This window comes from Ursus maritimus, unplaced genomic scaffold, assembly GCF_017311325.1.
Source record: "Ursus maritimus isolate PB19 unplaced genomic scaffold, ASM1731132v1 scaffold_3, whole genome shotgun sequence".
NCBI classification, from domain to species: Eukaryota; Metazoa; Chordata; class Mammalia; order Carnivora; family Ursidae; genus Ursus; species Ursus maritimus.
The window spans coordinates 53,218,231-53,237,111 of record NW_024425563.1 but is presented as its reverse complement, the minus strand read 5'-3'; the positions used below and the strand labels follow the sequence as shown (position 1 = coordinate 53,237,111).

Here is an 18,881-nt window from a genome sequence, read left to right as displayed (position 1 = left end):
AAATCTACAGCTAAAATCATTCTCAATGGTGAGAGACTAAGATTAAGAACAAGGCAAGGATGTACACTTTTCACCACTTCTAGTCAACATTGTGCCAAGTTCCAGCCTGTGCAATAAGGCCAGAAAAAAAAAAGGTATCCAGATAGGAAAGAAAGATATAAAACTGTCTTTATTCAGAGATAACATGATTATTTATGTAAACAATCCTATGGAATGTACCCCAAAAAAGGTACTAAAACAGGTAATTGAGCTTAGCAAGGTGGCAGAATACATGATCAATATATAAAAATCAAAAATAGGATTGAAATTTTAAAAATAATGTCATATATAGTAGTATCAAAAATATGAAATACTTGGGAATAAATTGGATAAGCAAAAATTATAAGATCCACACACCAAAATACATAAAATATCACTAAGGAAAATGAAAGGAGACCTAAATAAATTGAAGAATACACCATGTACATGAATAAGAAGATTCAGTATCATCGAGGGGGGTGTGGTGGAGTAGTAGGAGACCTAAATCTCATCTGGTTCCAGGAATTCAGCTAGATAGCTATCAAACCATTCTGAACACCTATGAATTCAACAGGAGGTCGAAGAAAAGAATAGCAGCAACTCTATGAACAGAAAAGCAACCACTTTCTGCAAGGTAGGACATGTGGAGAAGTGAATCTGAGGCGATATATGGGAAGATAGACCGCACAGGGGAAGGAGCCTCCGTTAGGCGGCTACTGGCAAGTGATAGAGTAGCGGAGCACAAAATCAGAACTTTTATAAGTCTGGTCCCGTGAGGGACGTTGCTCTGGTGGCTAAGAGGGGGTTTGCTGGAACAGTGTGGTCTCAGGACCCTTGGGATCACAGAAAGACTGAGGGTGCCTAAGTGCCGCAGAGCTCCCAGGTATCAGCGCGGGGAAGCAGCCTGCAAAGAGTGATCCTGAGGAGTGGGCTTTCAGCTCGGGGTTGCCATAAACCGTGATCCAAGGCACAGTCATCAGGCCACTGCTCTTCAAGTAGGGGCCGAACAAGTGGCAGATCAGGGAGAAAAAAAAAGAAAAAGAATCTATACTCAGAAAACTATAAAATACTCATGAAAGAAAGTGAGGAAGATACAAAGAAATGGAAAAAACATTCCATGCCCATGGATTGGAAGAACAAATATTATTAAAATGTCTGTGCTACCTAGAGCAATCTACACATTTAATTCAATCCCTATCAAAATACCATCAACTTTTTTTCACAGAAATGGAACAAATAATCCTAAGATTTGTATGGAACCAGGAAAGACCCCGAATAGCCAGAGGAATGTTGAAAAAGAAAACCAAAGCTCGTGGCATCACAATTCTGGACTTAAAGCTCTATTACAAAGTTGTAATCATCAAGACAGTATGGTACTGGCACAAAAACAGACACATGGATCAATAGAACAGAATAGAGAACTCAGAAATGGACCCTCAACTCCATGGTCAACTAATCTTCAACAAAGCAGGAAAGACTATCCAATGGAAAAAAGACAGTCTCTTCAACAAATGGTGTTAGAAAAATTGGCCAGCCATATGCAGAAGAATTAAACTGGACCATTTCCTTACTCCATACACAAAAATAGACTCAAAATGGATAAATACCTAAATGTGAGACAGGAATCCATCAAAATCCTTGAGAACAGGCAGCAACCTCTTCGACCTCAGCCACAACAACGTCTTCCTAGACACATCGCCAAAGGCAAGGGAAACAAGGGCAAAAATGAACGATTGGGACTTCATCAAGATAAAAAGCTTTTGCACAGTAAAGGAAACAGTCAACAAAACCAAAAGACAGCCAACAGGGAGAAGATATTGCAAATGACATATCAGATAAAGGGCTAGTATCCAAAATCTATTAAGAACCTATCAGACTCAACACCCAAGGAACAAATAATCCAATCAAGAAATGGGCAGAAGACACGAACAGACATTTCTGCAAAGAAGTCATCCAAATGGCCAACAGACACATGAAAAAGTGCTCAACATCATTCAGCATCGGAGAAATACAAATCAAAACCGCAATGAAATACCATCTCACACTGGTCAGAATGGCTAAAATTAACAAGTCAGGAAGCGACAGATGTTGACGAGGATGTGGAGAAAGGGGAACCCTCCTACACTGTTGGTGGGTATGCAAGCTGGTGCACCCACTCTGGAAAACAGTATGGAGGTTCCTCAAAAACTTGAAAATAGAGCTACCCTACGAACCAGCAATTGCACTACTGGGTATATACCCCAAAGTATATACAAATGTAGTAATCTGAAGGAGCACCTGCACCCCAATGTTTATAGCGGCAATGTCCACAATAGCCAAACTATGGAAGGAGCCCAGATGTCCATCGACAGATGAATGGATAAAGAAGATGAGGTGAGTGTGTGTGTGTGTGTGTGTGTGTGTGTGTGTGTGTAGACACACACACACATATACACAATGGAATATCATGCAGCCATTAAAAATGAAATCTTGCCATTTGCAACAACGTGAATGGAACTAGAGGGTATTATGCTAAGTGAAATAAGTCAATCAGAGAAAGACAATTATATGGTCCCACTGATATGTGGAATTTGAGAAACAAGGCAGAGGATCATAGGGGAAGAGAGGAAAAAATGACACAAGAAGAAACCAGAGAGGGAGACAAACCATAAGAGACTCTTAATCTCAGGAATTAAACTGAGGGTTACTGGAGTGGAGGTGGGGTGGGAGGGGTGGGATGGCTGAGTGATGGACATTGGGAGGGTATGTGTTGTGGTGAGCGCTGTGTATTGTGTAAGACTGATGATCACAGACCTGTACCCCTGAAACAAATAATACATTATATGTTAACAAAAAAAAGAAGAAGATTCAATATCATTGAGATGTCAGTTCTCCAAGCTGATCTACAGGGGTTCAAGGCAATACCAATCAATATTTCAGCAGGCTTTTTGGTAAAATTTGACAAACTAATTCTAACTGGAAATTCAAAAGGAATAAATAAGCAAAAAGACTTTGAAAAAGAACAAAGTTGGAAGATTTGTACTACCTAATTTCAATTCTTAGTATAAGCTATAGTAATCAAAATAATGTGCTATTAGCATAAAAATAAACAAATAGATCAATAGAGCAGAATAGAATTAAGAAATAGACCCACATATATATGGTTAATTGTATTTAGACAAAAGTCCAAAGGCAATTCAATAGTGAATGTATAGTCTTTTCAAGAAATGATACTATACCTCTATACAACTATATAGATAATAGTCATCCTCAATCCATACCTCACATCAAAAATAAAAATTAACTCAAAATGGATTACAAACCTTCCTGTAAAACCTAAAGTTAGAAAACTTCCATAAGAAAATCCAGGAGAAAATCCTTATGACTTTGAATTTAGCAAAGATTTCCTAGATACAACACCAAAAGCACAATTCATAAAAGAGAAAAAAAATGATAAATTAGACTTCACCAAAAGGAAGACTTTTGCTATTTGTAAAACATTTATGAGAGATGGAAAGATAGGCCATAATCTGGGAGAAAATACTTATAAATCACATATCTGATAAAAGACTTGTGTCCAAAATATACAAAGAACTCCCAAAGCACAATAAGAATACCAGCAATCCAGGGTGCCTGGGTGGCTCAGGCAGTTAAGTGTCTGCATTCAGTTCAGGTCATGATCCTAGGGTCCTGGGATTGAGTCCTGCATTGGACTCCCTGCTCAGCTGGGAGCCTGCTTTTTCCTCTGCCTGTTGCTCCCCCTGCTTGTGTTCTCTCTCTCTTTCTCTCTCTCTCTCTCTCTCTCTCACTCTGACAAATAAATAAATAATCTTAAAAAAAGAAAAAAGAATACTAGCAATCCAAATGAAAACTTGGCAGAAGATTTGAATAGACATTTTGCAAAAGAAGATGCACATATGGGAAGCAAGCATACAAAAAGATGCCAAATGTTGTTAGTCATTAGAGAAGTGGAAATAAACTTGTAATTGAGATATCATGACACACCTATTAGAATGGTAAAATCTAAAAAGACTGACACTAGCAAGTGTTTGCAATGATATGAAGCCACCAGTATTCCACATTTTGCTGATGGGAATATGAAATGGTAAACTTACTTTGGAAAACGGTTTGGCGATTTCTTAAAAAGTTGAAGATACACCTATCTGATCCAGCCATTCTATCTCTAGGTATTTACCTGAGAGAAATGAAAGCATATGTCCACACAAAGTCTTGAATATGAATATTCATAGCAGTTTTCTTTGTAATAGCCCAAACTCCAAATTCATGTCAACAGGTGAATGGATATATAAATTTTGGCATATCCATACAATGGAATACTGCTCAGCCATAAAAATGAATGAAATGTTAATTTATACAATATTATGAATAAATCTCAAAGTAATCTTGAAGCAAAAGAAGCCAGATGAAAAGAGTACATACTTTATGATTTCATTTATATAAAATTTTAGAAAATGCAAAATAATCAATCTGTAGTGACAGAAAGCATGTCAGTGATTGTAGGGGAAGAGGATTGGCCACTGAGAGGTGTGGAAGAGGCGGATTACGAAAGGTAGTAGAAAACTTCTGGAAGTAATGGATATGTTCATTATCTTGACTGTGGTAATGGTTTCATGGGTGTATAGTTATGTTTAAACTTAACAAGTTGTACATTTTAAATATATACAGCTTGTTGTATGAAAACTATAATAACTCATTATAGCTCTAAAATATATGACATTTAAATTCTTTAGGAAGGTTTGTTTTTTAACTTTTTTTAAGATTTATTTATTTATTTATTTTAGAGAGAGGGCAGCAGCAGGAGGAGGGCTAGAGGGAGAGGAAGAAGGAGAGAATCTCAAGCAGACTCCCCACTAAGCACGGAGCCAGATGCAGGGCTCGATCTCACGAACCTGAGATCATGACCTGAACCAAAATCAAGAGTCACATGCTTAACCGACTGAGCCACCCAGGCACCTGTTTTTTAATTTTTTTAAAGCCCTTTTCTATCTCTTTACAAAATATCTATAATTTCATATATTTTTATATCAGATTCTCTTAAAACATGCTATAACCTGAAACATATTTAGGGAGTAAGCTTACTGAAATTTTTCGGGTTTTTTGTCTTATTTTATTATTTTCTATCTTTATAACATTAAGTAATACCCATTTTTTTAACCTGTTATTGTATATTTTTCCAAAGACAAAAGGATACATTATTCTGTAGGAGTAAGATAGCCTGCCTACATTTACTGTGTCTAATTTACTGATGTTATGTCCTGGACACACTAAGTCCTAGTTTCATTACAAAATGAGGTAATTTTATGAAGAATTTGACAGAAAATCTGTGTTCAGTGCTTGACAAAGAGTTGGTATGCAACTTTTTAAAACTTCTGCACATTTTTTTGAACAGTCACCTAACTGAGAAGTAAGGCTTTTTGTGATGATGATCTTCAGAAAACTTAAGAAGGAAAGATAATATAGTCAAATTATTAAGTAACCCAATATAAGTGTAGTTTACCCATCCTGAAAATAGACTATGAAGGCTTTAGTATTTTAGAAGTTCTATTGTTCAAACAACAGAGTTTACATTATAGTTGCCAGACTAATATTAAAGCAAGAACTACAAACTACTTTATAGTCGTTCTGAAGAATTCTCTTATTAGGTTCATAAATGACATTACTTTGAAAGTGAGTGCCAAGAGGAAGTTTTAATATATGAAATTGCCTAGTAGTTTGCTGTCTACTTTCCTATTCAAAGTAATTACTCACAACAAAGTTTTTCACAAGATTTTTTAGATTTCTGAAATAAATCCACTACACATGCCGGACAAGAGCAAGGAGAAATCATTATCATATTATTTATCCTCTGATCATCATGACCGCTACCTTCCCATTCACAAGTTAAACTAAAAATAATCTGAGAAGATAGGAACTTCATCCCCCTTGGAAAGATGAAGAAACTGAGGCTTGGTGACTTTAAGTAATATGCTCAGATATTGCAGCATTTTTCTTATAAATGGGAACCCCAAAACAAGCTTTAAACTAAGATGTTAGAAAAAATGTTTCTGTAAATAAGTCATGAAACTGGAAAACTTTCAAGCTTGAAATGCTAGTAAAATTTTTACTTTCTGTCTATGCTTAGTTCCTTTTGTCTTATCCTAGGGTACAATATTCCATCTAGGTTAACAGGAATAAAGAAAATATGCCTGTCATTTATTCTGTGAGTACTAGCTGTCAGATTTTTTGAGTTAATCTGTACTTTTTAAATGACAGTAACAATGAAATACCAAAAGGATAAATTGCACAAATAGTCACTCTGGGGTAAGATTCTTTTACATGTTGAGGACATCAAGTAATATGGGTGGTGAAATTTTTCTAAGAAATATTCTACTTTTACCCTGCCACCTATTATATTTGATATTTTACATTATAAATCTGTTTAGAATTGGTTAACTTCTCTAGGTTCCATTATGCTCTCAAACTGAGGTATTAACCAAAGTATTTTATTCATAGACAAGTCTTCCTGAAGTTTCTCTGTTTAAAATTTTTAAATTAATCAAGTCTGAATGGCTTTCTGTGGTTCTGGGGACATTGGCTGCTGTTCTAAATGGAACTGTTCATCCAGTATTTTCCATCATCTTTGCAAAAATCGTAACTGTAAGTAAAGCTAATTTGCTAATATTTTTAACAATTTTAAACAAAATATAGCCTGAGAGAACAGACCTGTTGTACTTTGACCCAGCAATGGGGAAACTGGAACTTGCAGTGGGTCACCCATAACGTAGGATCCATGATAGGAAGGTTAACTAATGTTCTCAGGGGATAAGCCAGCCTCTATTGTGAAGTCTTGGCTGGGCCTTGTTGACTGGGCAATCAGTAAAGAAATTACTTTGTTTTCTAATTTTGACTCCAGTGCCGTATCAGCATTCCAAAGCACTGAGGCAATAAAATAGACAAATACAACTACTCTTCTTTCAACTAGTCCCAACAATGGCCATTTTTTATTACCAGCCAGCTCAAGGAGAGGAAATAACAAGAGCTTGGGATTGTGCCAAGGGACTCAGGAGAGTTGATGGATCCAAGAACAAAGTCATGTTAAGTCTTCAGTCTCCCAGATTAGCACAGCTACATTTTTTCAACATAGATGCCAATATATGTATAATTACTAATTTTAGGAACAATTTCTAGGGACATGTATAAAGGTCTCACATTGCAGGTAGTACCTTAAATAGAAGAATATTAAGAAACCTAAGTTAGTAGCAATTATTAAAAATAGAATTCAAATAAACTGGTGGTTTCTTTGAAAATATACTGTGATAATAATAGCAGATGGAAGACTCATTGTCTGATCTCATATTTACATAGCTTAAGTGAGAAATTTGACAACAAATCATTTTTTATCATATGTAATGAATGTACCGGATAGAATAATGGTGCACTTCTTTTCCCCAAAAATGTATAGTCTTATTCTTATGTTGAAATCCATTCAAAAATTTCTGATAGACATTTCAATTTTTTCTCTTTCTTTTATATTTTCTTCCGATCACTTGATATTTTTATATCATATTTTTATCTATTCCTTTTCAGGTGTTTGAAGATGATGATAAAACCACATTAAAGCGTGATGCTGAGATGTATTCCATAATATTTGTCATTTTGGGTGTTACTTGCTTTGTCGGTTATTTCATTCAGGTAAGTTTTTAATGAATTAAATAAGCTTGAACAGGATCATTTTTATATCATCCTCTGATTTAAAAATAATAACAATATAATAAATAAAATATAAATAAATAAATGTAGTGACTAAATATTACAAAGAAATAGAAAAGAGAATTAAGAATAAATATAGATTTTCTTTTTATTTTCCAGGGATTATTTTATGGCAGAGCAGGGGAAATTTTAACCATGAGATTAAGACATTTGGCATTTAAAGCCATGTTATATCAGGTCAGTGTTTAGTTGATTTTTTTCTTATTTTATTTAAAGTGTGTTTTTAAATATTCCAACCTGTAGTTTTTCAAGTCAATTTCTTGACATAATCTTTCCTTTGATCCCTTAAAAGCATGCTTTTTGTGTTCTAAGCAGCATTTAACATCAGAATTCTTACGGTATATTTTTCTAATGGAAGCAAGTTCAAGATTGTTATGTTTGAAAATACAACTTAATAGAAAACAGAATTTAGAGTCCATTTCTTTTTCCTTGAATCTTTTTTTTTTACATGTATAATGTAGTGTTCTAGGATCAGATTGAAAGACCAAATAAATAAAAACTGAGAATTAAGAGCTATAATATCTCACAGAACATATTTTAAAAGGAGGAGTTAAATCCTCTAGTTCTCATCCATGTGCAAGTTTTTTCACCCCATGCTTCTGTAACCAGCCAGTCTCTCTGTCCTCATCAGAAAAGTCCTGAATTCAGGTAGTAGGCTCGCTGACAGGTTGGCCTGCCATGCACAGATGATCAATCACTCCTGTGAAATAACTAAAACTGGGTAGATCAAGTAGTAATCTTGAGAGGTGAATCTTGCGGGCAAATGGCAGGAATGTTCCAGATCAGCACTTCTAAAATTCTTTCAGAAGCTGAGGTATATTGGGTTCCCTGAAAGCCAATAATTGATTTGAAGCCATTCACCATACTTTCTGTCACCAGAGCTCCCTGTGCAGGAGCAAATAGCTTCCTGCCAAGGTCATTTCTTGTCAGAAATAGAATTACTGGGACGCCTGGGTGGCACAGCGGTTAAGTGTCTGCCTTCGGCTCAGGGCGTGATCCCGGCGTTATGGGATCAAGCCCCACATCAGGCTCCTCTGCTATGAGCCTGCTTCTTCCTCTCCCACTCCCCCCGCTTGTGTTCCCTCTCTTGCTGGCTGTCTCTATCTCTGTCAAATAAATAAATAAAATCTTTAAAAAAAAAAAAAAAGAAAAGAAAGAAAGAAATAGAATTACTGTCACTCTACCTGAGTCGTCAAAGCCAGTTTTTACATCTTGTGACATTTAGCAGTAGTCACTGCTGCCGTGTAACAAAATTCCTAGGCCTTTTTGCTCTTGGGGAACTACAAGTTACAGAATTCAGTAAAGCAAGTGCAAGGTTTCTCATAGCAACTTGATGTTCTGAAGCAGTTGGTGCCTGACATTCTCTGCTCAAAGGTCTGTCAGAGATAATTGGAGACTCTCCTTAATCCAGAAAATCAAAAATATACTTGATGGATCATAAAACCATTTAATGCCTGCACAGCTCACTCAAGTTAAATTTATACTTTAATTTTGTTTTTTATTTATGAACACTTTATGTCCTTTCCTTAAATCTTTGGTGAAATTAGGTGGGATTTTAACTAATACTGTATTTCACACTTACTGATAATTTCTGCTCATTTTTGTTTTTCTGTATGAATTTCTGTTTTTCCACATTCAAGGAAATTTACTCTTTTCAATTTCCAGGAATTTTTGATAGTGTACCCTGAATGTCTGAATGTTTTGAACAAAAGAACATATATAACTTTTCCAAACATTGCTTTGAACTTTGTCTCTAGAGGTTCACAGCGTGCTTTTGGTGGAGTCTTAAGTCCAGGAGCCAGTTTAACCAGTGGTTACCATTAATCCAATATCCTGAAGACTAATACTAGACGTGAATGCTCTGCCTACAACTAGCCATGTGAATAGCTGGACAGTAACATTCTTGAATAAAGTAGCTTCTGCCCATAAGAATGCCCCAAAACTCTGATCCTCCAAAAAACACACACATTCAAAGATACACACAGAAACTCTCTGCTATTCAGCAGATGCTATTAAATTCCCCCATAAATTCAACTCATTCCCTTTCAGCTCATTGTTTGTTTTTCCTCTTCATGCTTTAGCATTCTTTTTGCTTCATATCTTTGCTTTTTCAAATTGGAGAAAAAGAAGAGTAGGATATTTGGCCTTTTCTTTATAAATAAATACCTTCCCAATTTCAGTTTTGTCTATTGTAAGGGACTCCTAATGTGTACTTTTGCCTGACTCTTATTACCTGGTTTTTGTCCTGACTTTTTAAGGCTTAGAAAGCATGCTGAGACTTGCACTGTTTTTTATAACTATTTTGAAACCTCATTTCAGGTAGAGGTATTTATGGAATCAGGTGTGGTCTTTTTGTAGGTATAAAATCTGTATTTTATTTGATTACTTGACATCCTTCCAGTTGAAAAGAATGTTCTAAGTGTTGCTGACTTCAGTGGTTGTAAATAATTCATTGCTCAAAACTAAATTTATATTTCTTAATGGTAAATATTGACCTAAAGATCTGTTGGATTTCTGAACAAATATGTATTTTTGCTTATTTCTCTTTAAATTAGTTTGGCTAGGGCTTCTTTGGGGGTCTCTAAATCATGAGATGATAGAATTAATGGTGATCACTAAGGGATCTCAAAAAGCTACTTCCAAAAGGATTTGAGGTAGCAAGTCCTGAAGCAAGAGAAACAGGTAATGAGACTCAACTATAATGCTTCAGTTAAATGGGAGGTAGAACATGATAGTTGATTAAAAACTCTGGCATCTGGTTGCCTAGGTTCAAATCCTGACCTCAGTACTTGCCAGCTATGTGGCCTTGGACAAGTTATTTAATCCTGCAGTACCTTGGCTTCCTCATTTATAAAACATGGATAGTCATAGTACCTACCTCATACAGTTATGATAATAATTGAGAAGATACATACCAAATATGTATACATCATAGTGTTACTGTATTTTTTTTTTTTTTACTTCTAGTATAATTATTGACAGGAAAAAAATGGGTTTACTAGTATCAAAAAACCTGATAGTCTTACTTACAATCATTTTACCATCAGGAAAAGTAAAAGCAAGCTGATTTTTACTTAACACCAGCTATGTTCCAGAAACTCTAGGTGTTTTAGCATATATTGCCTATGCTGGAATACAGTCCCTAGAGTACACATTGCTGACTTGTTGGAAAGTAATTTTGGACATCTTGCTGATTGAACATCAGATAATGACTAAGACTTGTCACATGTATATCCTACACCTAGTGTGTTGTACAAGTTACTCTAGAATCAAGAATGTAATATTCCATATTAAATTATCCTTTCAAGATTTTTACTTTATATTGTATCTAAAATTTCTTTGTGCATTCCATGCCATGTTGAAATATACAAATAATTAGAAAATGTAAAGTTTATCTTAATTTTTTTGAGCATATAATAAAAAAAACAGGTAATGTCTTCCAGGTCAAGAATGCTATAGTTATTATCATTGCTGATGTGTGTTTACAATATGTTAGGCTCTTGAGTGGGGTTTTGTTTTCAAAATTATGATTGGTAGTGCTAATTGTGATCTCTGTGGGATGCCCTTTGGGTATCGTGGATCCTCAACTCTTTGGAACACCTTCCCAATGCAGGGGCTTACAGAGTAGTGCTGTCATACTGGGGTTGTACCCACCCTTCTCTTGCCATATTCCTCCATGGGAGCTCTCTTCTCACACAACTGTATGATTAATGCACAGCCCTCTCTCTGTTATGCTTCTGTTTACTTAGTTTGCAGAAACATGTAACCTAGATGTCAGGGCCCTGGCTGAGTTGTAAGCCAACAATTCTTTTGCTCTTCACTTACTAAAAATAAGTCATTTTTCAGACAGGCTCCACATGATTTTAATCCACAAGAGATATTAGTGGTTTGAGTGAGTGGGAGGAAACATTCAATAGCTAATAAAAGGAAATCAGAATTCCTCAGGCTGAGAAGTACTAAGAAGTGCTATCTCTATTTACTGTTGAAAATGAAAGTGGTGGGGCGCCTGGGTGGCACAGCGGTTAAGCGTCTGCCTTCGGCTCAGGGCGTGATCCCGGTGTTGTGGGATCAAGCCCCACATCAGGCTCCTCCGCTATGAGCCTGCTTCTTCCTCTCCCACTCCCCCTGCTTGTGTTCCCTCTCTCGCTGGCTGTCTCTATCTCTGTCAAATAAATAAATAAAATATTTTAAAAAAAAAGAAAAGAAAAGAAAAAAGAAAATGAAAGTGGTTATAACATAATGCTTTTATTGCTTATTATTTTTGACCTATCTCCTTCAGATCACATGCTTCTTGGCCACAGGGGTTTTACATTGGCTTTTTTGCCTCTTTAGCCTCTCACAGTGCCCAGTGTTTATAAGATCTAGGGAGTAATATGAAGTGTCAGGGAAAATCTTGCCTATCTATCCTAAAGAGAAGGAGATAGACTTTTTATCATTAATCAGTCTAGACAGAAAGGTTTGGAAATATTTTTTTTAATTTCAAGTTTTTATTTAAATTCTAGTTAGTTAACATTTTGGTTTCAGGTGTAGAATTTAGTGATTCATCACTTACAACACCCAGTACTGATCACAAGTGCCCTCCACAATACTCATCACCCATTTAGCCCATTCCCCACCCTCCATCAACCCTGTTTGTTCTCGATAGTTAAGAGTCTCTTATGGTTTGCTTCCCTCTCTCTTTTTTTCCCTCCCCCTATGTTTGTATGTTTTGTTTCTTAATTTCCACATATGAGTGAAATCATATGATATTTGTCTTTCTCTGACTTACTTCACTTAGCTTAATACACTTTAGCTCCATCCCCGTCATTGTAAATGGCAAGATTTCATTCTTTTTGATGGCTGAGTAATATTCCATTGTACCACATCTTCTTTATCCATTCATCTGTCAATGGACATTTGGGCTCTTTCCATAATTTGCTATTGTTGATAATGCTGCTATAAACATTGAGGTGCATGTGCCCCTCAGAATCAGTATGTTTGTATTCTTTGGATATATACCTAGCAGTGTAAACGCTGGGTCATAGATTAGTTCTATTTTTAACTTTTTGAGGAAGCTCCATAATGTTTTCCACAGTGGCATTCCCACCAACAGTGTAAGAGGGTTCCCCTTTCTCCACATCCTCACCAACATCTGCTGTCTCCTATGTTGTTAATTTTAGCCATTTCAACAGGTGTGAGGTGGTGTCTCATCGTGATTTTGATTTGTATTTCCCTGATGATGAGTGATGTTGAGCCCCTTTTCATGTGTCTATTAGCCATCTGTGTGTCTTCTTTGGAAAAAATGTCTGTTCATGTCTTCTGCCCATTTCTTGACTGGATTATTTATTTTTGGGGTGTTGAGTTTGATAAATTCTTTAAAGATTTTTGGATACTAACCCTTTATCAGATATGTCATTTGCAAATATCTTCTCTCATTCCATAGGTTTTCTCTTAGTTTTATTGATTGTTTCCTTTGCTGTGAAGAAGGTTTTATCTTGATGAAGTCCCAGTCATTCATTTTTGCTTTTGTTTTCCTTGTCTCCAGAGACATGTCTAGTAAGAAATTGCTATAGTCAGTGTCAAAGAGGTTGCTGCCTGTGTTCTTCTCTAAGATTTTGATGGTTTCCTAATCACATTTAGGTCTTTCATACATTTTGAATTTATTTTTGTGTATGGAGTAAGACGGTGTTCCAATTTCATTCGTCTGCATGTTGCTGTCCAGTTTTTCCAACACCATTTGTTGAAGAGACGTTTTTCCATTGGATATTCTTTTCTGCTTCGTTGAAGATTATTAGTTGACCATATGGTTGTGGGTCCATTTCTGGGTTTTCTATTCTGTCCCACTGATCTATGTGTCTGTTTATTGCCAGTACTATATTGTCTAGATGCCAGTACCATATTATCTTGTAATACAACTTGAAGTCTGGAATTATGATGCTTCCAGCTTTGCTTTTATTTTTCAAGGTTGCTTTGGCTATTTGGGGTCTTTTGTGGTTCCATACAAATTTTAGGATTGTTTGTTCCAAGTCTGTGAAAAATGCTGGTGGTATTTTGATAGGGATTGCATTAAATGTGTAGATTGCTTTGGACATCTACACATCTACAAATCTACAAATATAGACATTTTAACAATATTTGTTTTGTTTGGAAATATTTCTAAATTGTTTTGTGCATAACTTTTTAAATAGTCTGCTCTTCACAAATTACTTGTGGAGTAAAATTGCAACTTACTTGGTGGTTCAAAATGACCATTTTTGATGTTGATTATTGTGCAATATTGTAGCATTGGTAATGGTTCCAAGCTATTGGGCTTATGTTCTTCATTTTGTATCTAAGTATAAATCTTTGTGAAGTAAGAAACAAAAGTCATTTGATCCATAGTATTTATAAGAATTAAATACCTGGGAGTGAAGGGGCGGGTAAATAGCTTCTGACCTAGTACAACAGAATCACAAGTCAGAAAAGAATCTTTTTGGTAACCATATGTTCATTTTTGGTTTGGTTTGGTTTTTTTGTTGTTTGTTTTTTGTTTGTTTTGTTTTGTTTTGTTTTTGATAACCATTTTAATGGTTTTAATTCTACTTCTTCTCTAGGATATTTCCTGGTTTGATGATAAGGAAAACAGCACAGGAGCCTTGACAACAATATTAGCCATAGATATAGCACAAATCCAAGGAGTATGTATATTGCTTTCTTGGGTGTTGTTTTTATTTTTTGTGGTTTTTTTTGCTTTTATTCTTAAATGGTGTATGTATGTAGTGTGTATGTATGTACACACACTTACCTGTGCATGTTTGTAAGCTATACTAAGATGACTCACATCCTTAAAGAGACCAGGTAAGTCTCAGGGCTAACTGGGAGCTCTCAATGAAAGATATAAGGAAGCTTTCAGTTCGGGATATTTTTAACACACACAAAAAAAAAAAAAAAGGAGAGAGAAATTTTATTGAATCACTACACTGTACACCTGAAACTAATGTAACTTTGTATGTCAACTATATAGGAATATAAAAAATAATAAAAAAGGGGAAAAAAGATTTAGCACATTTATTGGATAACCAGAAGACTAAAGAAGATACCAAGAGTGAGTTAAAGAGCTCAGAATTGAATAGTAAGAAAAGAAAAGGTAGCCAAATGAAAACATACACACAATTTAGAAGTTTTAATAAAAGAAGAAAGTGTAGTTTTTCCTTCTAAGGATAAATTTGTCTTACCAGAGAATAGAACAAGTTGGTTACATTTGTGAATATTCACAAGCATCCATAATGGTTTGCAAAACAATTTTATGATGTAGAAAAAAGCTCAAGAGGAAAAGTGGCATCATCTTCATTTCTTCCTGAAACTCCTTTTCATTATTTGGAAGGTAAGGTTCTAAATTTATTAGACAGAATTTAAATTTTAAAATAGGGCTGAGGAGGGGCGCCTGGGTGGCTCAGATGGTCAAAGCATCTGCCTTCGGCTCAGGTCAGGATCCCGGAGTCCTGGGATGGAGCCCTGTATTGGGCTCCCTGCTCAGTGGGGAGCCTGCTTCTCCCTCTCCCTCTGCCATTTCCTCTGCTTGTGCTCTCTGGTTGTCTCTATCTCTCTGTCAAATAAATAAAAAAGCTCTTTAAAAAATAATTAATTAAAAAATTAAAAAATAAAATAGGGCTGAGGAGATCAATTTTACTGGCATAAGTGGGGAAAATGATGTATAAAATTTCACTTAATAGTCAAGTAATGAGCATAGCATTAATCTTCCATAGCACAATAGAATTATCTGAATGACAATTTCCGTGTTTAGGAATGACAAGGTTCACTCCCTTAGGGAGAAATATCCCTATAATTCCAGTTGAATCTCCATTCCACAAAATTTGCTGCTTTTTTTTATTATGTTCAGTTAGCCAGCTTATAATACATCGTAAGTATTTGATGTAGTGCTTTTTTCTTTACCATGCTGATATTTTTCTCTTTCTACCTATCATTCAAATTTTTTAAAATTCCAGTAAAATAGGCATTCCTACTAGCAGTTATGTTAGATTTGTAGGACATCTCTTTTAGCAAGTATTTACTTCAGACAAAAAAAAACAAATTAGAACTAAAAGGCCAACCTTACTCTCTTTGCATTCATTAGTTGTTTTTAACAAATAGTGTTGCATCTCATTGAGAAAAATTAATGAAATATTTGTCAGCCTGATAACTTACAAGCATCTGGCTAAAACCATTTGATCACTGGAAAGTTTCTTGTTGCAATTTGTAAATGTTGGTCTCATGATAATTTCTGCACAAGTCAGATCATTTTCATTGAATGAAAAGTAATAGCTAAATATTAAATGGTTGAAATACTGATGGGAAATTTTAAAGCTGTTGAATTTAAAAAGCAGCACAAGCAAAGATTTCCAAGGGTGAGACTATGTCTACTGGCATGTAATTCACATAAACCCTTGCTTTGCAATATAAACGCAGATTCATATCTAACTTGAATGAATACTCTTTTTACTGTAGGAAGAACTATTTACCAATTCTCTTTGTCTGCTATTTATTTTCTCACAAAAACATACTAGAGATGAATTAGGAAATAATAATTCGGGTTCATATTTCCTATCTTTTCAACTTAAGACATATTCCATCTCAGTTTCTTCATCATGCAATTTCAATTAAATTTTATCAAATGTATTAGGGCAAATGTTCATAAAATAACTCCTTAATAATAGTAAATATTACTTTGAAACCTTTACTAATGGCCAAAAAATATATACACCCTTAGCCATTTTTAGAAACTCTGGTACTTTGAGAGTCATGAGAAAACATGTTAGTGAAATAAAGTCATAGAACAACATGATTCCTGAAATACTTGATGGAATACAACTAATTTAACTGATATTATTTCAGCCCAAGTAATGGCTTACTGCCATACATGTGTCAACAGACTGTTTTCCATGTAATATATAGTGTTATTAAGGGTACAAAGCAATTTGAGATTCCTTGGAAAACTAGGTTCCACAAAACTATAAGGTATTATTTCTGTATATTTTAGCAACCCCTTTTCATCACCCAAAAGTGTTACCTCATTTTTGTCCACAAGAAAGTGTGTTATTCATGCCATAGTGTACACTTGATATACTACTGACAGATACTATGTTAGTTCCAAGAATTCTTCTCATCAGAACTATAATTATATTGTCCCAAGAAATCATAAAAATTTCATTTAATTCCAAGAGCCAGATAAATTGATTGGATGCTAGCCAGACCTAGGATATCATTACCTGGACAATGGTGACCTCATTTCCTGATTTAACTTTTTGACATGGGAAGTGTATAAAACAGTTTGATATTACTTGTGATTCAAACAATGATAGTCATTATTGAAATGACTCTACCAGAGTATAAGTTTGGCATGTAATTGCTGTTTTGCCTTACCATTTTTGGTTGAATTCATTAAGAAACGTTAACAAGTCTATAGCAAAAGCTAATATCCAGAGCCATAGTGGCTAAAGGTGATTCTTTTTGAAAAGGAAAATTTTGGTGTCAGCCCTGAACTCAGAATATTGCAGTGAAACTATCACTACTAAACCCTAAAATATTGTGTGGTAAGACAAGTCAAGATATTCAGCTTCCAATTTTGACAAAAATAGGAATAAAGATGGTTAAGTCTATAAGACCAAATGAACATCATTGACCATACCGGTCCAATAATATGTGATAAATTATTTTCCACAAAATACTTGCTGATAAGTAATACAAGGAATAAACCGAGGCTCTGAACATCTTACATTTTCACAAACTTTGTAGATTTGTCCAAGTAAGCCTTTTTTTCTACTCCACAAATATTTTTATCACCATTAGTAGTAATATGTCTTAGCAGATTCCACTTCAGGTTATAATGACTTCCTTTTCACTCAACTTCTTAGAATTATTATCACCTATAGTTGATCCACACAGACCATTTATAGCAGCAAATATTTTAGTCACTTCAAATTCAGCAGTGGCTCCTCCAAAACCAGCAACTGAGCAGTATCAGTAACATATGTCAATCCATCAAGAGCCGCGGAAAACTATTCAAAAAAATATACCTGGTTTTTGATTGACTATTGGTGTTGCTGCAGTGTTGTCAACTATTTGAGCAACTGTTCTCACCTCAGGGCTAATCGTCTGAACACATTTCTTCCACAGCTGCAATTAAACATGATTTAATTAACTCACTATTCATAAATGATTTTCTTTGCTTAGCCAATGAATGAGCCACTCAGAAACTTACTTTGGTTTAAGCTTCATCTTCACTTTTTAGTTTAATGAAGAAATTCTACTAAAATGAGATATTCCATTTTAAATTTTCTGAGTTTTCTAAATGTTGCTTTCCTGTGAATTAAGAATATTGTGATGAGTGCCTAGCTGGAAATTTTGACCTATTCTGTATATGCTGTATAGTGTCATAATAAACACAATATGGTGCATCTCATCAGAAAAAGTAATCCACAGTCCACTATGCCTTAAAAGCAGGACATTCAAGGTCTACTCTTCTCTTCATTTCTTATTTTTAGATGATGGATATACAATGGTAATTTTTTAAACTGAAATAAAATGTCATAGTACAGCAGTTCATGTGGCACTAAACATGCTCTCAAATTACAATTGCATCACAGATTTGTAGCACACCGAGCAGCAGTACAAAGTGAGGACAGTGGCACATATGGTTACTCTAGCAACTACTCAGCTCTATCATTATAATTCTAAGACAGCCACTTACAATAGGTAAAGAAAGGGCGTGACTATGTTTTACTAAAGTAAAACTTTATGGACCCTGAAATTTGCATTTGTAAAATTTTAATGTGGGTCTTTTTTATATGTTCCTTATCTCTTAACTTTTTGAATATGTTATCCAGTGATAACTTTTATTGTCATTATTTTTCAATTGATTGATTTTTAAGCCATCATGGGTCCTGTTTTGCTTTTTTATATATCTACTAAATTTTGACTAGATGTCACACATTGTGAATACAACATTTTTGGGTGCTGGATATTTTTGTATTTCTATGAACATTCTTGCTTTGTTCTGGGATTCAGTTAAGTTACCTGGGAACAGTTCAGTCATTTGGGTCTTAATTTTAGGGTTTGTTAGGCAGGACTAGAGCCTACTACTGAGGAAAGAACCGTAT

General features: G+C 35.0%; 1 protein-coding gene across 1 annotated transcript in view; it reads left to right on the top strand.

Moving 5' to 3' along the window:
- ABCB5 (ATP binding cassette subfamily B member 5) overlaps positions 1-18,881 on the top strand; it is a 130,328-nt gene that overhangs the window by 78,870 nt on the left and 32,577 nt on the right. The window contains exons 16-19 of the mRNA XM_008686372.1: positions 6,511-6,654; positions 7,585-7,689; positions 7,867-7,944; positions 14,340-14,423. Coding sequence (XP_008684594.1) covers positions 6,511-6,654; positions 7,585-7,689; positions 7,867-7,944; positions 14,340-14,423 — 411 coding nt within the window. The remainder of the gene's footprint in view (positions 1-6,510; positions 6,655-7,584; positions 7,690-7,866; positions 7,945-14,339; positions 14,424-18,881) is intronic.